This window comes from Pongo pygmaeus, chromosome 9, assembly GCF_028885625.2.
Source record: "Pongo pygmaeus isolate AG05252 chromosome 9, NHGRI_mPonPyg2-v2.0_pri, whole genome shotgun sequence".
Classification (NCBI taxonomy): domain Eukaryota; kingdom Metazoa; phylum Chordata; class Mammalia; order Primates; family Hominidae; genus Pongo; species Pongo pygmaeus.
The window spans coordinates 94308584-94324810 of NC_072382.2; the positions used below are offsets into that span (position 1 = coordinate 94308584).

Below are 16227 nucleotides of genomic sequence, written 5' to 3' on the forward strand. Positions count from 1 at the left end.
CTGTCCACATCAGGAACTTTCTGCTAGGTCACTGAATCATATTTGCACATTTCTGAACTTTCCTACCAAGAAAATTTATCAGTTGGAAGTTAAGGGGAAACAAACAAACAAACATACAGAATCTCAATTGGCAAGAGTGGGATTCAGGCATCTCTATTTTTAACAAGCCTCCAAGGAGTTTCTATGCACACCCATTGTTTAAGAACCACTGACATTTGGGAATCCTGAAAACTCTGTATTTGAAGAAATGCAAGTCAGTGGATTCCAGGAAAGGTAAGCAGACATAGGACATTCAGGAATTGAGAATCGGATGCACAGCCTGCACTTAAAAAAAAAAATTAGTAGAAAGGTGGAGCTTTGTACCCCAGTTAGGAGATTTTGGTAACTCTGAGCTCCCCTTCAAAGATAAGAATAATAGTGTCCGCCACTCCCTCTAGGCAATTGTGAGTATTCTGCCTGTCAAGTTGCATGAAACAACAAGTTCTTGGATGTTGCAAATAGTTTGCATAAAACTGTTTTCAGTAGCACTTTGGGGCCACTTTGGATCATGTTTTGCTGAATACTCTGTGTTCCTAACTTGTAAGAATCGAGATAAATTTAGTCCATCAAACTTTAATTAAGTACCTGCTTGGTGCTGAGCTCTGTGTTGAATTCTGCGTCCCATTGCTTTCTCTGTGACCGATGGATGCCACTGATGTGGCCTCCCTCTCCTCACAGCTGGTTTAAGGGAACTGAACAGGGTTCCCCGACATGCTCCACCCACTGGCTCACTGAGCTTCGAGAAGGGAGATGTCAAACTCCCAGTAAATATGCTGTGGACATAATTTGGCTGAGCTTTTCAGCTTATGGAAAAATTTTTTTCTGGGTGACTGTCTTCTAAATACTGACTTACTCTTATATTTTTGGTACCTTGGAAAAAACCTCATGGTAACAGCATTAATAATTACAGACACTAATAGAAAAGCTCAAACCCTAAAGTAGGTTATGTGCAGATACGTACTAGAAGGTGAGAATTTACTGTGTGGCTAATGTTAACACATTAAAGGTTTCCAGATCCTCAAAGAAAATATTAGAGGCTTGGCCCAATATACAATATATAAAATGTGAGCCAGCTTTCCTAGGGAAAAAAGTCTCACCTTCAAATATTTTTTATTTTACAAGGTCTAAAGGTTTTGAATGTACCCTGTTTGGTGAAAGAGAAAAATCAGAATGACTAAAAGTTGAAATGGCAAAGTAACTTCAACTGCAACAGAGCTCATCCTCACTCATAATTAGCATCTCACATGATAACCTATCCACCAGTTTTCTCATACTAATTGAGGCTCACATGGACTAGAGGTTTGGATATTTCCCAGTCTTCAGCCTAAACATCAGAATAAAAAAACTCCCATGATTTCCAGTTGTTTGGTTTATGAGCAATATAGAGAGGAAGCTGATTTCAGGATGTATAGTAATTACAATAATTACAACAATAAAGCACCTAATGTTGTGTGCTGCACTGTGGTTTATGAATCCAGAAACCTTATTGTTCCTGATGAAGTGAGTATTAGTGAGTATTATTTATCAGATAAAATAAGGAAGTTCCTAGAGGTCAGGCCGTGGTCACACCCAGGTAGTGGGTAACAGCCAGAACCTAAACTTGTACCCAGTGCCTCACCACCACATCACAGCCACTTCCCCGAGCCACGTAAGTTCTTGGAGTTTCTAAATGAAATCCATAATTCATCAAGCAGAGTGGCTGATGCTGACTTCAGATCCCAGGTGCTAGTTACACATTTGTCATTATTTCCACCTTTGTGCAGCAAGCAGATCTTTCCTCATCAAGGCAGCCAAACCTGATCAGAATGATGTTTACCTACACTGGCAAGCAGAGTAGAGAGTTCAAGCCATAACCTGGATGAATCAGGTTGGAAAATGACTACTAAGTCAAAGGAGTAAGACAGGAATTATCTTGATTATTTGCCTACACAGCCCAAATTAATGCTATAATTGCTTATACCATTTCCATTTTTGCATTTAATAGGTTTTGCAATGCTCTTCTTTGAGCAAGGAAAGCAGGATTCATTTTAAGTTGGTCTGGGTGCAGATTTCAAAACCATCTGCATCTGCTATAACTAGAAGGATTGTAAACAGAAACACAGCGTTGAGGCAAGGCTCAAAAATACACTTCTCATTTTGCCAGGATTTGAGGGGAAAGATGCTATGACTTTTCGGTACATGTATCTCCACACTAGTAGGACCATTTCCTTTCTAAAATCTGAGAACTGGCATAAAGTGCATCTGCCACTCATTGACTGTGTAACCTTGTGAAACCCATCTTATTGACGCCTCAGTTTTCTCATTTGTAAAATAACTATAATAACAATACTTATGGCATAGGGTTGTAAGAATTAAATGAGACAGAATATACAAAAAGTTCTTAGAATTTTTCACATCACATAAGCTATTGTTCTTGCTAATTATTTCCTTATTTGATATTCTCTCCTCTGAACAAGAAAAAAAATCAACTTTTTAAGAATATATTGAGATTAACCATTGATATTTTTCTTTCACATTTACAAAAGTGTTAAATATTATTTGTGATCAAAAAATGCCTAGATATCTCTTAGAATTTTGTTCACTTTATTTGTGTTTTATAGCAACATATGGTAATGCTTGGGAAGAGTAGAAACTTTTTATTCTATTATCTTTATTATTTAATGATGATTGGATTCCCAGAAGGAATTTCTAAAATTGTCCATCTCACTGTATCTTATCTGCTTCCCAGAGGCTGATGGAAAGTAACAACAAGCTCTTCTTTCTTATCCCTAGAAACTAATGAGCTCGGGCTCAGTGACAAGTTCAAATACAGTCTTGTAGAAAGATTTGAGAATCAGAAAGCCTAGAGTCAAGTTTAAACTCAATCTCTTACTAATGTATGTTGAGACGGAGTTTCACTCTTGTTGCCTAGGCTGAAGTGCAATGGTGTGATCTCAGCTCACCACAACCTCCGCCTCCTGGGTTCAAGCGATTCTCCTGCCTCAGCCTCCCAAGTAGCTGGGATTATAGGCATGCGCCACCATGCCCGGCTGATTTTGTATTTTTAGTAGAGACAGGGTTTCACCACATTGGTCAGGCTGGTCTCAAACTCCCAACCTCAGGTGATCCGCCCACCTTGGCCTCCTAAAATGCTGGCATTACAGGCATGAGCCACCACACCCGGCCTAGTATATGTTCTTGAACAAACAGCTTAACCTCTCCAGCAGCCCCGGGAGTTGAGATGTTAATGAGGCCTCTTCTTTTTCCTTCATAGTATCACTGTGATCCTTCATAGAATGAAAATGATTTAAAAACACTAAAGTATTAGATTACTTAGTATCATTATGGCTACTAATGAATGATAATAATCATTATTGATATTTTTGAAAGTGTTAATTATAGGGCTCATACCAGGATAATGAGATTATAAATAATATTTTGTGAGAACAGGTTAATTTTCATAAACAAGACTTTTCACAGAGGCTGAACAATAGATATCACTCTTCTTTCATTAAAAAAAAAAATCTGACCACTTTTTAAAAATTCCAATTGCTTTTCCCTCTCATTGTGTTAACATAAAACTCCTGCAAATTTAAAGTTCTAAAAGCAAGACTTCTTCCAAAGGGCTCTGCCTCCTATGCCCCAAGGGTTTGCAATCATAAGATCCTAGATAGTTTGCTGCTCTTTCTGATAAACAGAATGAGTAATGAAGTGTGGTTGTTAGAAATACAGTTCAGGACTGCAGGAGCCAGACTGCCTGGGATCAAATCCACACCAACTTCATGACCATGACAAAGCAATCAGCTTCTCTGTACCTCAGTTGCCTCTTCTATAGCGTGCTTCTAAATGGAGTTTTTCTGTCTTTGTATCCCCAGTGCTTGCCGTAATCCCTATTCCAGGGGTGTGCTGGTAAACCAGTTCTCTAAAAATAAAAGCCCTGATTTGTAGCATTTGCTGATGGCTGCGGTGTAAGTACTTCCACCGTGGCTGATGTCAGGCTACCTGTGGTTTAACAACTGACCTGCCAGATTCCTGAATATTTAACAGTTACCTCTTGGGACCCTGAATGAGTTGACACCAGCCACACCACCATCTATGACTGAGGCACTCAGTCGATGTGGATATGTTAATCAGCCAAGCTAGCCGCTGCATCAAGTAGTGCTAGATACTCCACAAAAGATGATGAAAATGACAAAATTCAGAAGGAACTGTGTGTAAGTAAAATTGTGCTCTAGAGGTAGTGTCTTATTTTAAATTCTGATTTTCCAAGGCACAGAGACATCAAATTGCTTCTCTGCCATCAGATCAAAAATCAGTCCCATGACCTGAGTTAGAATCCAGTTTCCATGATAGTGATTTAAATGTCCCTCAGATCTGGACAGCCCCTCCTTGAACCTCCCCTGCCCCCAGGTGCTTCTGATATAGTTTTATTTAAGAAACTGTCAGAGGCTTGCCAAAGAGGAGCTGGAGAGGGAGTTTTCGCCAAGTTTACCTACCTTGCCTTGGACTCCCCCCATTCCTGACTTCCCTCCCTATCATTGATGTGCCTTTCAGAGTCCTGTACTGTGGTTGTCTAAGATTATATTCTAAAAAAGAATCTAATTCCTCCTCACAAGTTACTCTTTGTCTAAAGACATGCCATCATAGCCAGCAACTAGCCAGGTGACACAAAGAAGCATTTTTCCTAATCCCAGCTGCCTTCAACAATTTTCAATTCTATTAAGGTTAGCAATTTCCCAAAACGAAAAAAAAACCCCAAGTCAACATAACTTCAAGCAAGCATACCTCAGACTTCTGCTTCTACCCAGAGACCTCAGGTTGGCCTTCTGTAGACATAGCTGGCATCAACAATGACCTTTCCTTAGGAGCTCCTTGGCCTTTCCTTGGCTTTGCGTTTAAGGGCATTCTTTTTCTAATATGTATGTGTCACTCTCTGAGCCTCAGTCTCTTTCCCTCTGTGTTTCTTGGTGCCAGGAAGGCTGGGGCTCCATAGTCTCCTCCACTTGGAAATATATAGATTTCTCTCTTGGCTCCTGCACCTGCCTCTTGAAGATAAGATTTTCTCTCTGTGAACCTATGAACATACACAATCATTCTTCCTTCTGTACATGGGAATTATCTGTAATGGGGATTCAGCAAAACATCCTTGAGAGCATATGTTCATTTCAAACTATTCATTTTTGACTAGCTTGTATCTGTAGAGATCAAGCTTTATAATCCCAACATCAGTCACTGACAAATTTGGAAGAGGAGAAACCCAAGAGCCTTTCAAGTAAGAGTGAGAATGGTTCCTTGGAGTATTTACAAAAGGTCTTTGATATGGGGAAAGCCTTTTTGGCCACTTCAGGGTAAGGGTGGCAGCTTGCTGTTACAACCCCACTACTATGGAAGTAAAGTTATTTTTAAATGAGTCATAAGCCCATAGAAGTGAGGAGAATGGGGAAGTAGACGACACCAACACAGATTTGGAGGTGGAAGGCAGAGAGACACGTGGTAAGGAAGAGAGAGAGAAAAGAAACTCTTAGAGACCTGAATTCCAGCTGGTAGAAGGGACCGAATTCCCAAAACCTCAGGGGACTGAATCCCCAAAAACTCAGGAACTGGAGGCACCAGTCACTTCTGAAGGGGGAGAGATGGGGAAAAGAACTTAAAATAAGAATTGCTCAAAATGGTTTAGAGGCAGTCAGGATTCAATCTGCATTCCCACCTTCCCTCTGCACAACGAGGCAATTGCTCCCCCAATGCTGTGGCGAGGCCTGCAGGTGATGTTGAAATGCGGGGTCTCAGGACTGAAGCATGCCAGACACTGTGCTGTACAGGGGTTAAAGTAAATATGATGTGCTTATTGGATGCTGAGACTCACAACCACCCCTCCTCTGCCACTACCCAACCTCCCAGTATTAGAAACCAGGCCTTTACCTTCCCTCTGAACAGATGATAAGATGAGCCGCTGTTGGGGAAACTGACCATGCCAAAGCTACTGACTCAGTTTTACAGTTGCTGAGCCCCATTAATGTGCTCAGAGCTTCTCATCAGATTTCTAGTTTTCTATTGCTATACTCTTCAATGTGAACTAATAAGCAATGGTTACAAGTAAAGAAATCATCTCATTTTGAAGATAGAAAATGTATTAGAGTTCTTCAGAGAAGCAGAACCAATAGGAGATATATGCAGCTACTCCTCAACTTATGATGGGGTTACATCTCAATAAACTCATCACAAGTTGGAAATACCTTAAGTAAAAAATGCATCTAATACACCTAACCTACCAAACATTATAGCTTAGCCTAGCCTACCTGAAACACATTTCTATTGAATATATATTGCTTTCACACCTTCATAAAGTCAAAAAATCATAAGTTGAACAATCATAAGGCAGAGACCATTTGTGTATATACATGAGCATGTGCACATACATATATGTGGAGAGAGACTGATTTCAAAGAATTGGCTTATGATTGAGCAGGCTGGCTGGTTGAAAATTCATGTAAGAGTTGATTTTGCAGTCTTGAATTCAAAATCTGCAGAGTAAGCCAGCAGGCTAGAAATTTGGGTAAAATGTCTTCTATGTTACAGTCTTGAGGCAGGATTCTTTCTTCGTAAGTCCTTGAACTGAATAATGAGGCCCACCCAAATTATGGAGGGTAATATGTTTCATTTAAAGGTAACTGATTATACATTTTATCATACCCAAATGAGACTGACAGCTAAAAATAGAAATAAATAAATAAATTTATAACATCCACAAATACCCAAATACCTTCACTGCAACATCTAGACTAGTGTTTGACCCAACATCTGGCTACCAATAGGCTACCCAAGTTGACACATAAAGTTAAATATCACAGAGACCAAAACAAAGAAACAGAGAAAAGCAACTTGGAAAAAACTGCAGGGAGAAAACTTCATAAAAGTATTATTAATATCCTCAGACAGATAAGAGAAGGTACCATAACCACAACACAGGAGCAGGATGTTATGTGCTAAAAAAAAAAAAAAGAAAAAAAAAAGAAAAAAAACCTCAGTGCACAAAAAAAGTTCTTGGAAAATGACAAATTAATGAAGTCTCAATAAAAGTGAAGGAGATAAGAAACTGTCACAAAAAGTAAAGCAAAACCTCACAGAGATGTAATATAAGAGAGAAAAAAATAAAGTTAGAGGAAGGTCCAGGAGATCTGAGATGCAAAAAATAGAAGTTCCATAAAAACAGAATAGAGAAAACAAAGGAAAATAAATTACCAAAGAAATAATAAAAGAAATTTTCCGAAAGTGAAAACACAAAAATTTCCAGATTGCAAGAGCCCACTGAGTATCCAGTATTGGCTGAAAATAAACCCATATAAAGTACATCACTGCAAAATCTCAGAAAATTGGAGGCAAGAAGATCCTCCAAGATGTTAAAGAGAGGGGAAAAAAAAAAACAAGTTACATACAAACGCCAAGAGCCAAAATGACTTTGGATTCCTCAAAAGCGGCATGGAAGGATTGCTTATAATTTTTTACACAACCTAACTGTCAAAGAGGTGTCAGGGTGAAGTAAAGACATGTTCAGCTATAGCAAAGTCTCGCAAGATTTCCTTCCTATAAACTTTTTTGGAGGAAGTAACTGTGGAATGTGTTCTAGTGAAATGAGAGAGTAAACCAAGAAATAGGCAGACAGGTGATACAGGAATCACCAGATCCAACATAGGATAGCAGGAAAGCAGGGCCAGAGGACAACATTCAGGGTGAAGCCAGAGGGCCTCAGGAGAGACTAATTCAGGGGATGAAAATACAGGGAAGCAGAGGCAACTAAACTCGGAGAGACCGGGTTGATGAAGAGTTTCTAGTTAAATTAACAATCAATATTCAGAAATAAGCAAGCAAAAACACTGGACATTTTTTAACTCCAGGGAAAACCAGTTATGCATGAATATAAAAATACAATCGAGCTTACTACATGGCTTAGCTGCAAATAACATTTCATTGTCATCATAATGCAAACACTGCATTGACTTAACCAAAATTACAATACTACAATAGATTGTGAGATAGGGGCATCACAAGAGGTATTCCTATGTGGTGAGGCTGAAGGTTTGAAATAAAAAAAGCATAGTGGAAAGCTGATAGAAAATGCCTAACTCTAAAATAATCACAAAAATAGTCAAATACTATGGAAGGAAATATTGAAATACCAAAAGGGATACCCAGGTTACTTCAGAGGAAGTATAAATGGGAGGGAAGACTGCTAGTGGACAAAATAAAACTTGTAGAACTGCCTTCCTCTTTACTATGTTCATGTATATCTGTAATTTAAAAAAACAAATCTTACGGTTTTTTTTAAAGGAGAGAAGAAAGAACACCCTGACTAGTTATTCATCCCTTCCATCTCAAGAGATAATGCATCTTGAGAGGTCAATAATGCCTCTTTCCACATCTGATATTTCATATTCTCTGTAGTGAGGATATTATATTACTACCAATTTCTGCATGATAGGCTTATGAGGGGAGAAAGTGAAAAAAATGCAAAAATCAGGATCAGACCAGGGGAGCTGGGCAAAGGCTGGAATTCCTTCCATTTCCCTGTACCTTTGCCAGTCTGGGGTTCATTTGAGTTGACAAATATCCTTTTACCTGCTCTCCCCTCATTCCCTCTCCGGGTGGGATTTCAGTACTTGGCTAAGGAGAAGGGGCACAGGAGATAGGACAGTGACTCAGGAAAAGAGGTAGCATCGTATCAATAGTAAACCACTGCTGTCTGGAAGCATCTGCCTTGTGCAGTAGTAGTGTCGGGGAGAAAACATCTTCCTCCCCATCTTGGGTCCTGCTCTTGAAATCTGTCCCTTGGGTGGGTCTTACAATTCTCACTAGCATTCATGTATGTGGTTAATTAGGTGAATTTTTGTGGGCTAGCAGGAAATCCCAACTGTAACTTGGCATTTTTGTGGCAAGATGTTTCAAGCAATCAATTTGCTAACCACCTTTGGAATTTGGGCCCTTCCTATGATACGGTTCAACAAAGAATTAGGAGGACATGTTATAGCTGAGTCCAAGCACTCAGCCCTAGCAGTGGCATCCATGGCTCATGAGGTCCTCTGTTTCCCCAGGCTATCAGTGTACCTGTCTGTCACAGTTTACGGGGAGAAACTGTGAATCTGAGATTACAGCCTGCTTCCCAAACCCCTGCCGGAATGGAGGATCCTGCGATCCAATAGGAAACACTTTCATCTGCAATTGTAAAGCTGGGCTCACTGGAGTCACGTAAGTGAGATTACATAAGTGTCTTTCTCTACATTGTTCTTTATTGCTACAACAAACCAGTAAACAACTAATGAGGATAAAATATTTACCACTAATAGTACAGGCAAAGGGTTAACATCTGCACGATACATATAAGGAGTGCTTACAGGTGACTAAAATGTTACTAGGAATTATCTCTGGGTAGTAGGGTCATGAGTAATTCATATTTTCTACTTTTTGTTTCCCTATATCTTCAAAATTGTGTATGATTACTATGTAGTCTGTAACTAGGGAGAAAAGAAAGTCATCTAGGCCACCTAATATTTCTATTATAATTCGGAGGCAGACATACTACCCATTTCCGCAGAATCCATTAACTGGACTCTACGGCCTATTGTTTTTTGATCATTCTGAGATACTGAAACTTACCTTCCCTTTGCAAACCTTTCTTTCCCTAAGAAATAAACAAAATTAAATATTTGCCAAAAGGAAAGAGATCGTTTTAAATTCCTAGTAAAATGCCACTTTCAGCCATCCTTGATCGTTTTAGAAGTATATGTATGTAATCTCAGGCAAGTGATATTCTAATTACAGATCAGTCTTACGTATTCATTAGAGCAAATCTCCCGAGGACTTTACCAGGAAATACTTAGCTGACTTTGAATCGTTGGATGTAATTTAAAGTAATAAAGCAGCATTTATTTTTAAATACTCTGTGATTCTGACTAATTTCCGGCTGACCTCACCTCTATCTGTTCAAATTAGGTTTCGTTTGGCTACATTTTAAAAGGTAGATTACCAAAAATATAGGTGATCGGACCTTTTAAATATCAGAACAATTGCTGAAATAGAGAAAAGTGAAAAAGGTCTGTGTTCTCAAATAATACTATGCTAAGAAAGAATAAGACTGAAACACTTGCCTTATAATTATACTCAAAGTGAGCCATGGATTGCTTTAAAGAGAATAAAATTGATTTAATTATTTTTCATTAGAATGCTTTAGTCATTCTTCCTGAAAATCTACATGAGTATTAGTCTTTAACATAAGCACAGAATGTTGAAGACATGTAGCCCTTCACCCACCCACCTGCAGCCCCCAGCTTCTCACAGGGACCAAAAATTACTGTAGCCATTAGGGGAAAATGTCAGAACGAAAGACTTCCCTCTGGGGAAAACCTATAACCGATATATAGATTCACAGCTCTTTGTCTGCAATTCTACAATCCCAAAAGCTCTGAGAACTTAAAGGGATTGGAGTATGTTAGTGGCAAACTAATTTGGTGGCAAAACCTGTTCCAAACTGTTTTGAGGCTCTTTCTACTCTTTATTTCTCTCATTTAGTGTGAATATCCGTATGTTTCACTGCAGAAACACTGGTATTTTTGATTATGGGATACTATGGCCAGCACCAATTTCTGTGAGGGGGAGGAGTATTTTACATAATGTGAAAGATATGTGCTGCATGTCCTTGCTAAAATTGCACAATTTTAAATTCTGAGATGCATCTGCTCCCGCGGATTTGGAGTCCAGTACCTTTTCAATAGCATCTGTTATTCTTTCTCTTTCTCCTCCTCTCCTCTCCCACCTCAGTCTCTTCCTCTCCCCCCAACCCAGGTAGGAAAGGAAGACCTGGAAGAGATTGGGTTGGGAGGAACACCTTAAGGCAAGGTGATGACTTGGGGACCACAGTGGCCACAGAAATGCCTAAATTAGCTCCCCCTCCCCCCGACCAACCATCTTTGTCCTGCTTCATCTGTACCCTTTAGGTGCATCATTTTCTTTTAAAGATGTCTGTGTTTTCTCGAGCTCCCGTATACCAACGTGTATGCACTGGTCCTGACGGTAGGGAGGGGCTTCTGTGTCGCCGCAGGTGTGAGGAGGACATCAATGAGTGCGAACGAGAGGAGTGTGAGAACGGAGGCTCCTGCGTGAACGTGTTCGGCTCCTTCCTCTGCAACTGCACGCCGGGCTACGTGGGCCAGTACTGCGGGCTGCGCCCCGTGGTGGTGCCCAATATCCAGGCTGGCCACTCCTACGTGGGGAAGGAGGAGCTCATCGGCATCGCCGTGGTCCTCTTCGTCATCTTCATCCTGGTGGTCCTCTTCATCGTCTTCCGCAAGAAGGTCTTCCGCAAGAACTACTCCCGCAACAACATCACGCTAGTGCAGGACCCGGCCACCGCCGCCCTGCTCAACAAGAGCAACGGCATCCCGTTCCGGAACCTGCGCAGCAGTGGGGACGGCCGCAACGTCTACCAGGAGGTGGGGCCCCCGCAGGTCCCCGTGCGCCCCATGGCCTACACACCCTGCTTCCAGAGCGACTCCAGGAGCAACCTGGATAAGATCGTGGACGGGCTGGGAGGCGAGCACCAGGAAATGACCACGTTTCACCCTGAGTCGCCCCGCATCCTGACAGCCCGGCGGGGCGTGGTCGTGTGCAGTGTGGCCCCCAACCTCCCTGCCGTGTCACCCTGCCGCTCCGACTGCGACTCCATCCGGAAGAATGGCTGGGACGCGGGAACTGAGAGTGAGTAAGAAGTGGTAATGCTCACCCCTCTGTGCTTACAGGGAACCTGCAGGGGCGCTGTGCGAGGACGCTAAGGGAAGGGAGAGAGACCCCGCGTGCAGAGCATTCACTATGACATGTGCTGATGTCGAATGTTCACACCAGCTCTGGAAAATTGTCCTGGTTCTGGTTCCCATTTACAGATGGGAGAAATGAAGCTCAGAGAGGGTAACATCATGAGCCCAAGGTCAGGCAGCTAGTGAGAGGCGGTCAGTACCCCAACTCAAGTCTTCCAGGCTCCAAAACCCATGCTCTTTTCACAATAGTGGGCCACTGGTCAAAGTGCAAAAGAAAAGAAGAAAGTATACTAGTTATTGTGTATAAATTATAATAGTGTGTGTGTGTCTGGGCCTATGTACAAAGTGCAAAAAGCCACTTGAATGATGTCCAGAAGTGCGCTCTGGAAGGCTGGAAGAAGAGAGTATTTCCAGTCTTAGAATGAAGACTTGAGAGAAGCAGAGGGGCACTTCAATTGGACCACGATGAGTTAAAGAGTCTGGGGAAAGGAGGATATTCCACCGTAGGGGGACCCATGTGATCAGAAGAAAAGCAAGTCATTTCTTCTTGGCTGGAATGTAGAGACCAGGAAATAAGAGGGGGATCCACAAGGCAGAAAGGTGGTCTGGGCCAGATGGAGGTGTTTGCCCCTTCACTTGGCCTCACACAGCAACATTCTAGGCACAGGGAAGAGCCACAGGTGCAAAAGTCCTGGGGTGGGAAGGAGCTTGGTGTGTAGAAGAACACAGAGGAAGTCGGTGCAGTTGGAGCTTGCTGAGCACCAGAGGACGGATACATTTTAACAGCAACACTATTGCAGGTTTTTAAGTAAGTGACTGGCATGATCTAATTTACATTTTTTAAAGCTGGCTCTGGCTGATCCTAGGAGAAGAAATTGAACAGGCTTTCTTCCCAAAAAGGGAAGAAAGCAGAGAGCCAGTTAGGTAGTCTCTGTGAACATCTATGTGATAGATTGTTTTCCCTGCTGTAGTGTCCATCACAAGGAGACTAAAGGAAGCTTTGCTGTAACCTATAACTTCATCAGGACAAATGGCTTTGTATCGCAGTAGCAGCTGTGTCCTAGGTAGCCTAGAAGGCTACGGTTATAGTACTGTGGCATATGCTGAGGGAGGAGGAAACAGGAAGGTTTCAGATGGAGCTAGAGACCATGGGCAGCCAGGGAGATAAAGGTTTTCTTCATGGAGGAGGGGGTATTCCTACTGATATCTTTAAGCATGAGTAATATTTCAGTAGGACACTTTCGAGATGCCCTCCCAGGAACAGGAAGCAGCTCAGTGTAGAGGACAAGTAAAGGGTTACCCAAGAGATGTCTGGCTCTGTTGTTCAGGTGAGAGGTCAAGGTTAGAAGTGAAAGTTTGAACAACATCTGCATGTAGGATGGTGGACTCTATAGGAGGGTGAACTCACCAAGGGAACAAGAACAGAGATGATGGTCAAACCAGGCCTCCAAAAGAACCCTGGAGATGACTACATGTGGGCTTTGGGCAGAAGGGGAGGAGCCAGGCAAGGAGACAAACACTTGCCAACAAAGAAAGAGGAGGGAAAAGGAGAGCGCCCCTGTGCAGAAGCCAGGAGAATGTCAGTAAGGTCATCAGTGTTGACTGCTGTGAAACCACCAAGGAGGACACAGGCTAAAATAGATATATAGTGAGCTTGATGACGAGAGGAGTCAGCGTCTCAAGAGGTTCTCAGTAGAGCCATCAAAGCAGAAGCCAGAATGCAAGGGTTGAGAACCAAGAGGTTTGATGAGAAAGTCAGGGCAGCAGGTGAATGTGAAGCACACTGCTGTGTGTTGCATCATCTCCTTAAACCATCATAGTGCCCCCATGTTGGTACCATTACCAGGCCATCATTCCATGGAGGGAAAAACTCCCTTCAATGGGTGAAATACTCACCTGAGGGCACCTAACTAGCAAAAGAAGGAGTCAGGATTAAAACCTGTGCTCTTACCAGCACTGTTCTTGGGAGCTTTGGCAGGAAGGAGGGTGAGCGGTATTAGAGGAAGAGGATTTATTGGTGATAGCAGAGGGCCAAGGATGAATTCTTTCTATTCTAGTGCTGCCCCAACATGCTATCTGCTGATTGTCTTTCTGTAGACACATGTATTTTAAGCAGTTGCCCTTGAATTTCAGCCATAAATATATTCCCTCTCAAATTATCTGTTGAGTTAGACTTCACTATAATCTTGCCAGTCCACTAGCTAATAGGCTCTTTTTTATTTAGCAATAAAAAAGGGAGGAGTTAATAAATGAAGGAGTGGAGAAAGGAGTTTTATACTCAGCACTTCATTCACCAGAGTGGATTATTTGTCATTTCCTTCCTTGTCTTCAGGGCTAAGCTTGTGCACACCTTGTGGTTTTCTGAAGCTCATCATCATATTTTCTGCAATGTGGCTGTTAGGAGGTGAATGTCTCCCTGGCATATCTCTCCACTTACATCGCTTGTTTAGCCAACTCCTGTGGCCTCAGCCTCTGACAGCAGATGCAGAGCCACCATGCCTGTTCCTGACATCACCCTTTTTGGAAGAAACGTGATTTCTGCGGCCACAGAGAGGAACAAATTTTCCCTTAATCACAAGTCTGTATCTCTTTGAATCATTGCGTTACATGATGATTTGCAGCTCTTCCTGGTGATCACTGCACTCACTCCTTGCTGATGTGACAGCTTTATTTCCAGAATTCACCTCAGGCCAAAACTCACATTTCCCCCCAAAGTATTGTTGGGTTGTATCGAATACATTTCCTTCTTTGTTAAGCAAGGCAGAGTTAGCTGGTGAGACAATTTCTAGGCTACTAATTCATTTTGCACTTGACAACCTCAAGATATAGGCTGTTTTTATTGCTTCCTTTAGTCCATCAAATAAGAAAGTAGCCCTGGTGTGTGTGTGTGTGTGTGTGTGTGCACGCATGTGCATCTGTGTTTCTGACTGTCTTTCTACAGTAAAAAAGGAGGACATATATGGATAAGGGCATATCCACACCACTGCCAGCCCTCCTACCTGACACAGGGTGCAGAACATGGTCACTCCCAAAAATGATACAACGCTGCCCTCTAGAAGGCAAAGCTGAAAACTCCACTTACTGTCCAGAGAGGGAAGTCAGGATAAATGTAAAGGCATTCTTGCCTATAAAATATTTATACCCCTATTTTAAAAGTAATCTCATTTAACCTGGTGTTGACACCTCATCAGTTCATGTAAATGATGTAAATTAACTCTGAATGGCAAAGAGCAATGCAGCCACTTCATCCTCATTTCACTCTTCACTCAGTTGCTTCACTTTGAGGAAGGAACAGCTACTTTTGGCTGTCAGCTGTTTGGAAGCTCGTTTACTATGGGCTAAGGGTTTCAAATCCATAATGTAAATCACTTGATTGACAGACCTTTGCCCCCAATGGCACAGTCAATTTTCTATTGTGGAGCTAAATTATTTTCTCTAAGCAAATGAAAGAGCCTCGAGAAGTGAACTAGCTGGGAGGGGGATGGGCGGGACTGGAAATAGACACAAGGTAACCAGTGTAATTTCTGCTTTGTCTTTCACTGTCCATGAAGACAAAGGGGTTGATGACCCGGGAGAAGTGACCTGCTTTGCAGGTAGTAATAAAGGCAGCAACTCTGAAGTTCAGTCCCTCAGCTCCTTCCAGTCAGATTCTGGTGACGACAACGGTAAGAAGTCATCAGATTTGTTCAGAGCGGGTGGGTTCTGCTTCCTGTTCTGGAAGACCATGGTTGGGAGGAGGGTGGTGCAACTGGCTTTGTTTCTCAACCTGTTCGTGGGCTTTTGAGCGTGTTCTCCAGGTGCCTGGTTTACTCCATTGTTGGGTGTCATTGCCAAAGGAGCCCCCATTGAGCTGTAGCTGTGAGCAGACCCAGAGATCTGTATTAGGGGTTGATAAAGTTACCCTGGGCCTCCAGTAGTGAGTCCTCTTTGATTTGGTTTGTGGTGGAACTGCTTCATCCCAAATGATATTCTCTAGCAGAGTAATTTATTTCTTTTTTTATTTTACCAATGATCTCTTCCCTCTTCACTGTACATCCAACATCCCCATCATTAGAAATTAGTTCAGAGACAAAAACCTTCTTACAGAACCAGTGGAATCTTATTCAATTGAATCCCCCTTATAATCATTTGGGTTATGGGCTGTTGGAGAATTTATTAAAAACTGTGAAGCAGCTCCTTAGAAAAATGCACATACACCCAAAATGTTGCATGCAATTTCTCATGGTTCACAGACTTTGTTGACACTCCAAAGCTGCTACCTCTACCTCTTGTGAACTTATGCTTATGGAGAGGGTGCTAATGCTGGACTGGGTTTTCTGAGCTGAGGAACCAGCTTCGGAGGATGGGTTGTTCTCCCCAGGGCAGGGGAGGGAAGCAGGAACAGTCATAAAACAGTGAGTGTTTTCAA

At 42.0% G+C, this 16227-nt stretch overlaps 1 protein-coding gene across 8 annotated transcripts in view; it reads left to right on the forward strand.

Annotated features, from left to right (window-relative positions):
* The window catches only part of FAT3 (FAT atypical cadherin 3), a 675042-nt gene that overhangs the window by 650212 nt on the left and 8603 nt on the right, over positions 1–16227 (forward strand). For all 8 annotated transcript variants that reach the window (XM_063671321.1, XM_063671320.1, XM_063671318.1 and 5 more), the window contains exons 23-25: positions 9105–9258; positions 11108–11763; positions 15371–15484. In XM_063671321.1, the coding sequence (XP_063527391.1) occupies positions 9105–9258; positions 11108–11763; positions 15371–15484 (924 nt within the window). The remainder of the gene's footprint in view (positions 1–9104; positions 9259–11107; positions 11764–15370; positions 15485–16227) is intronic.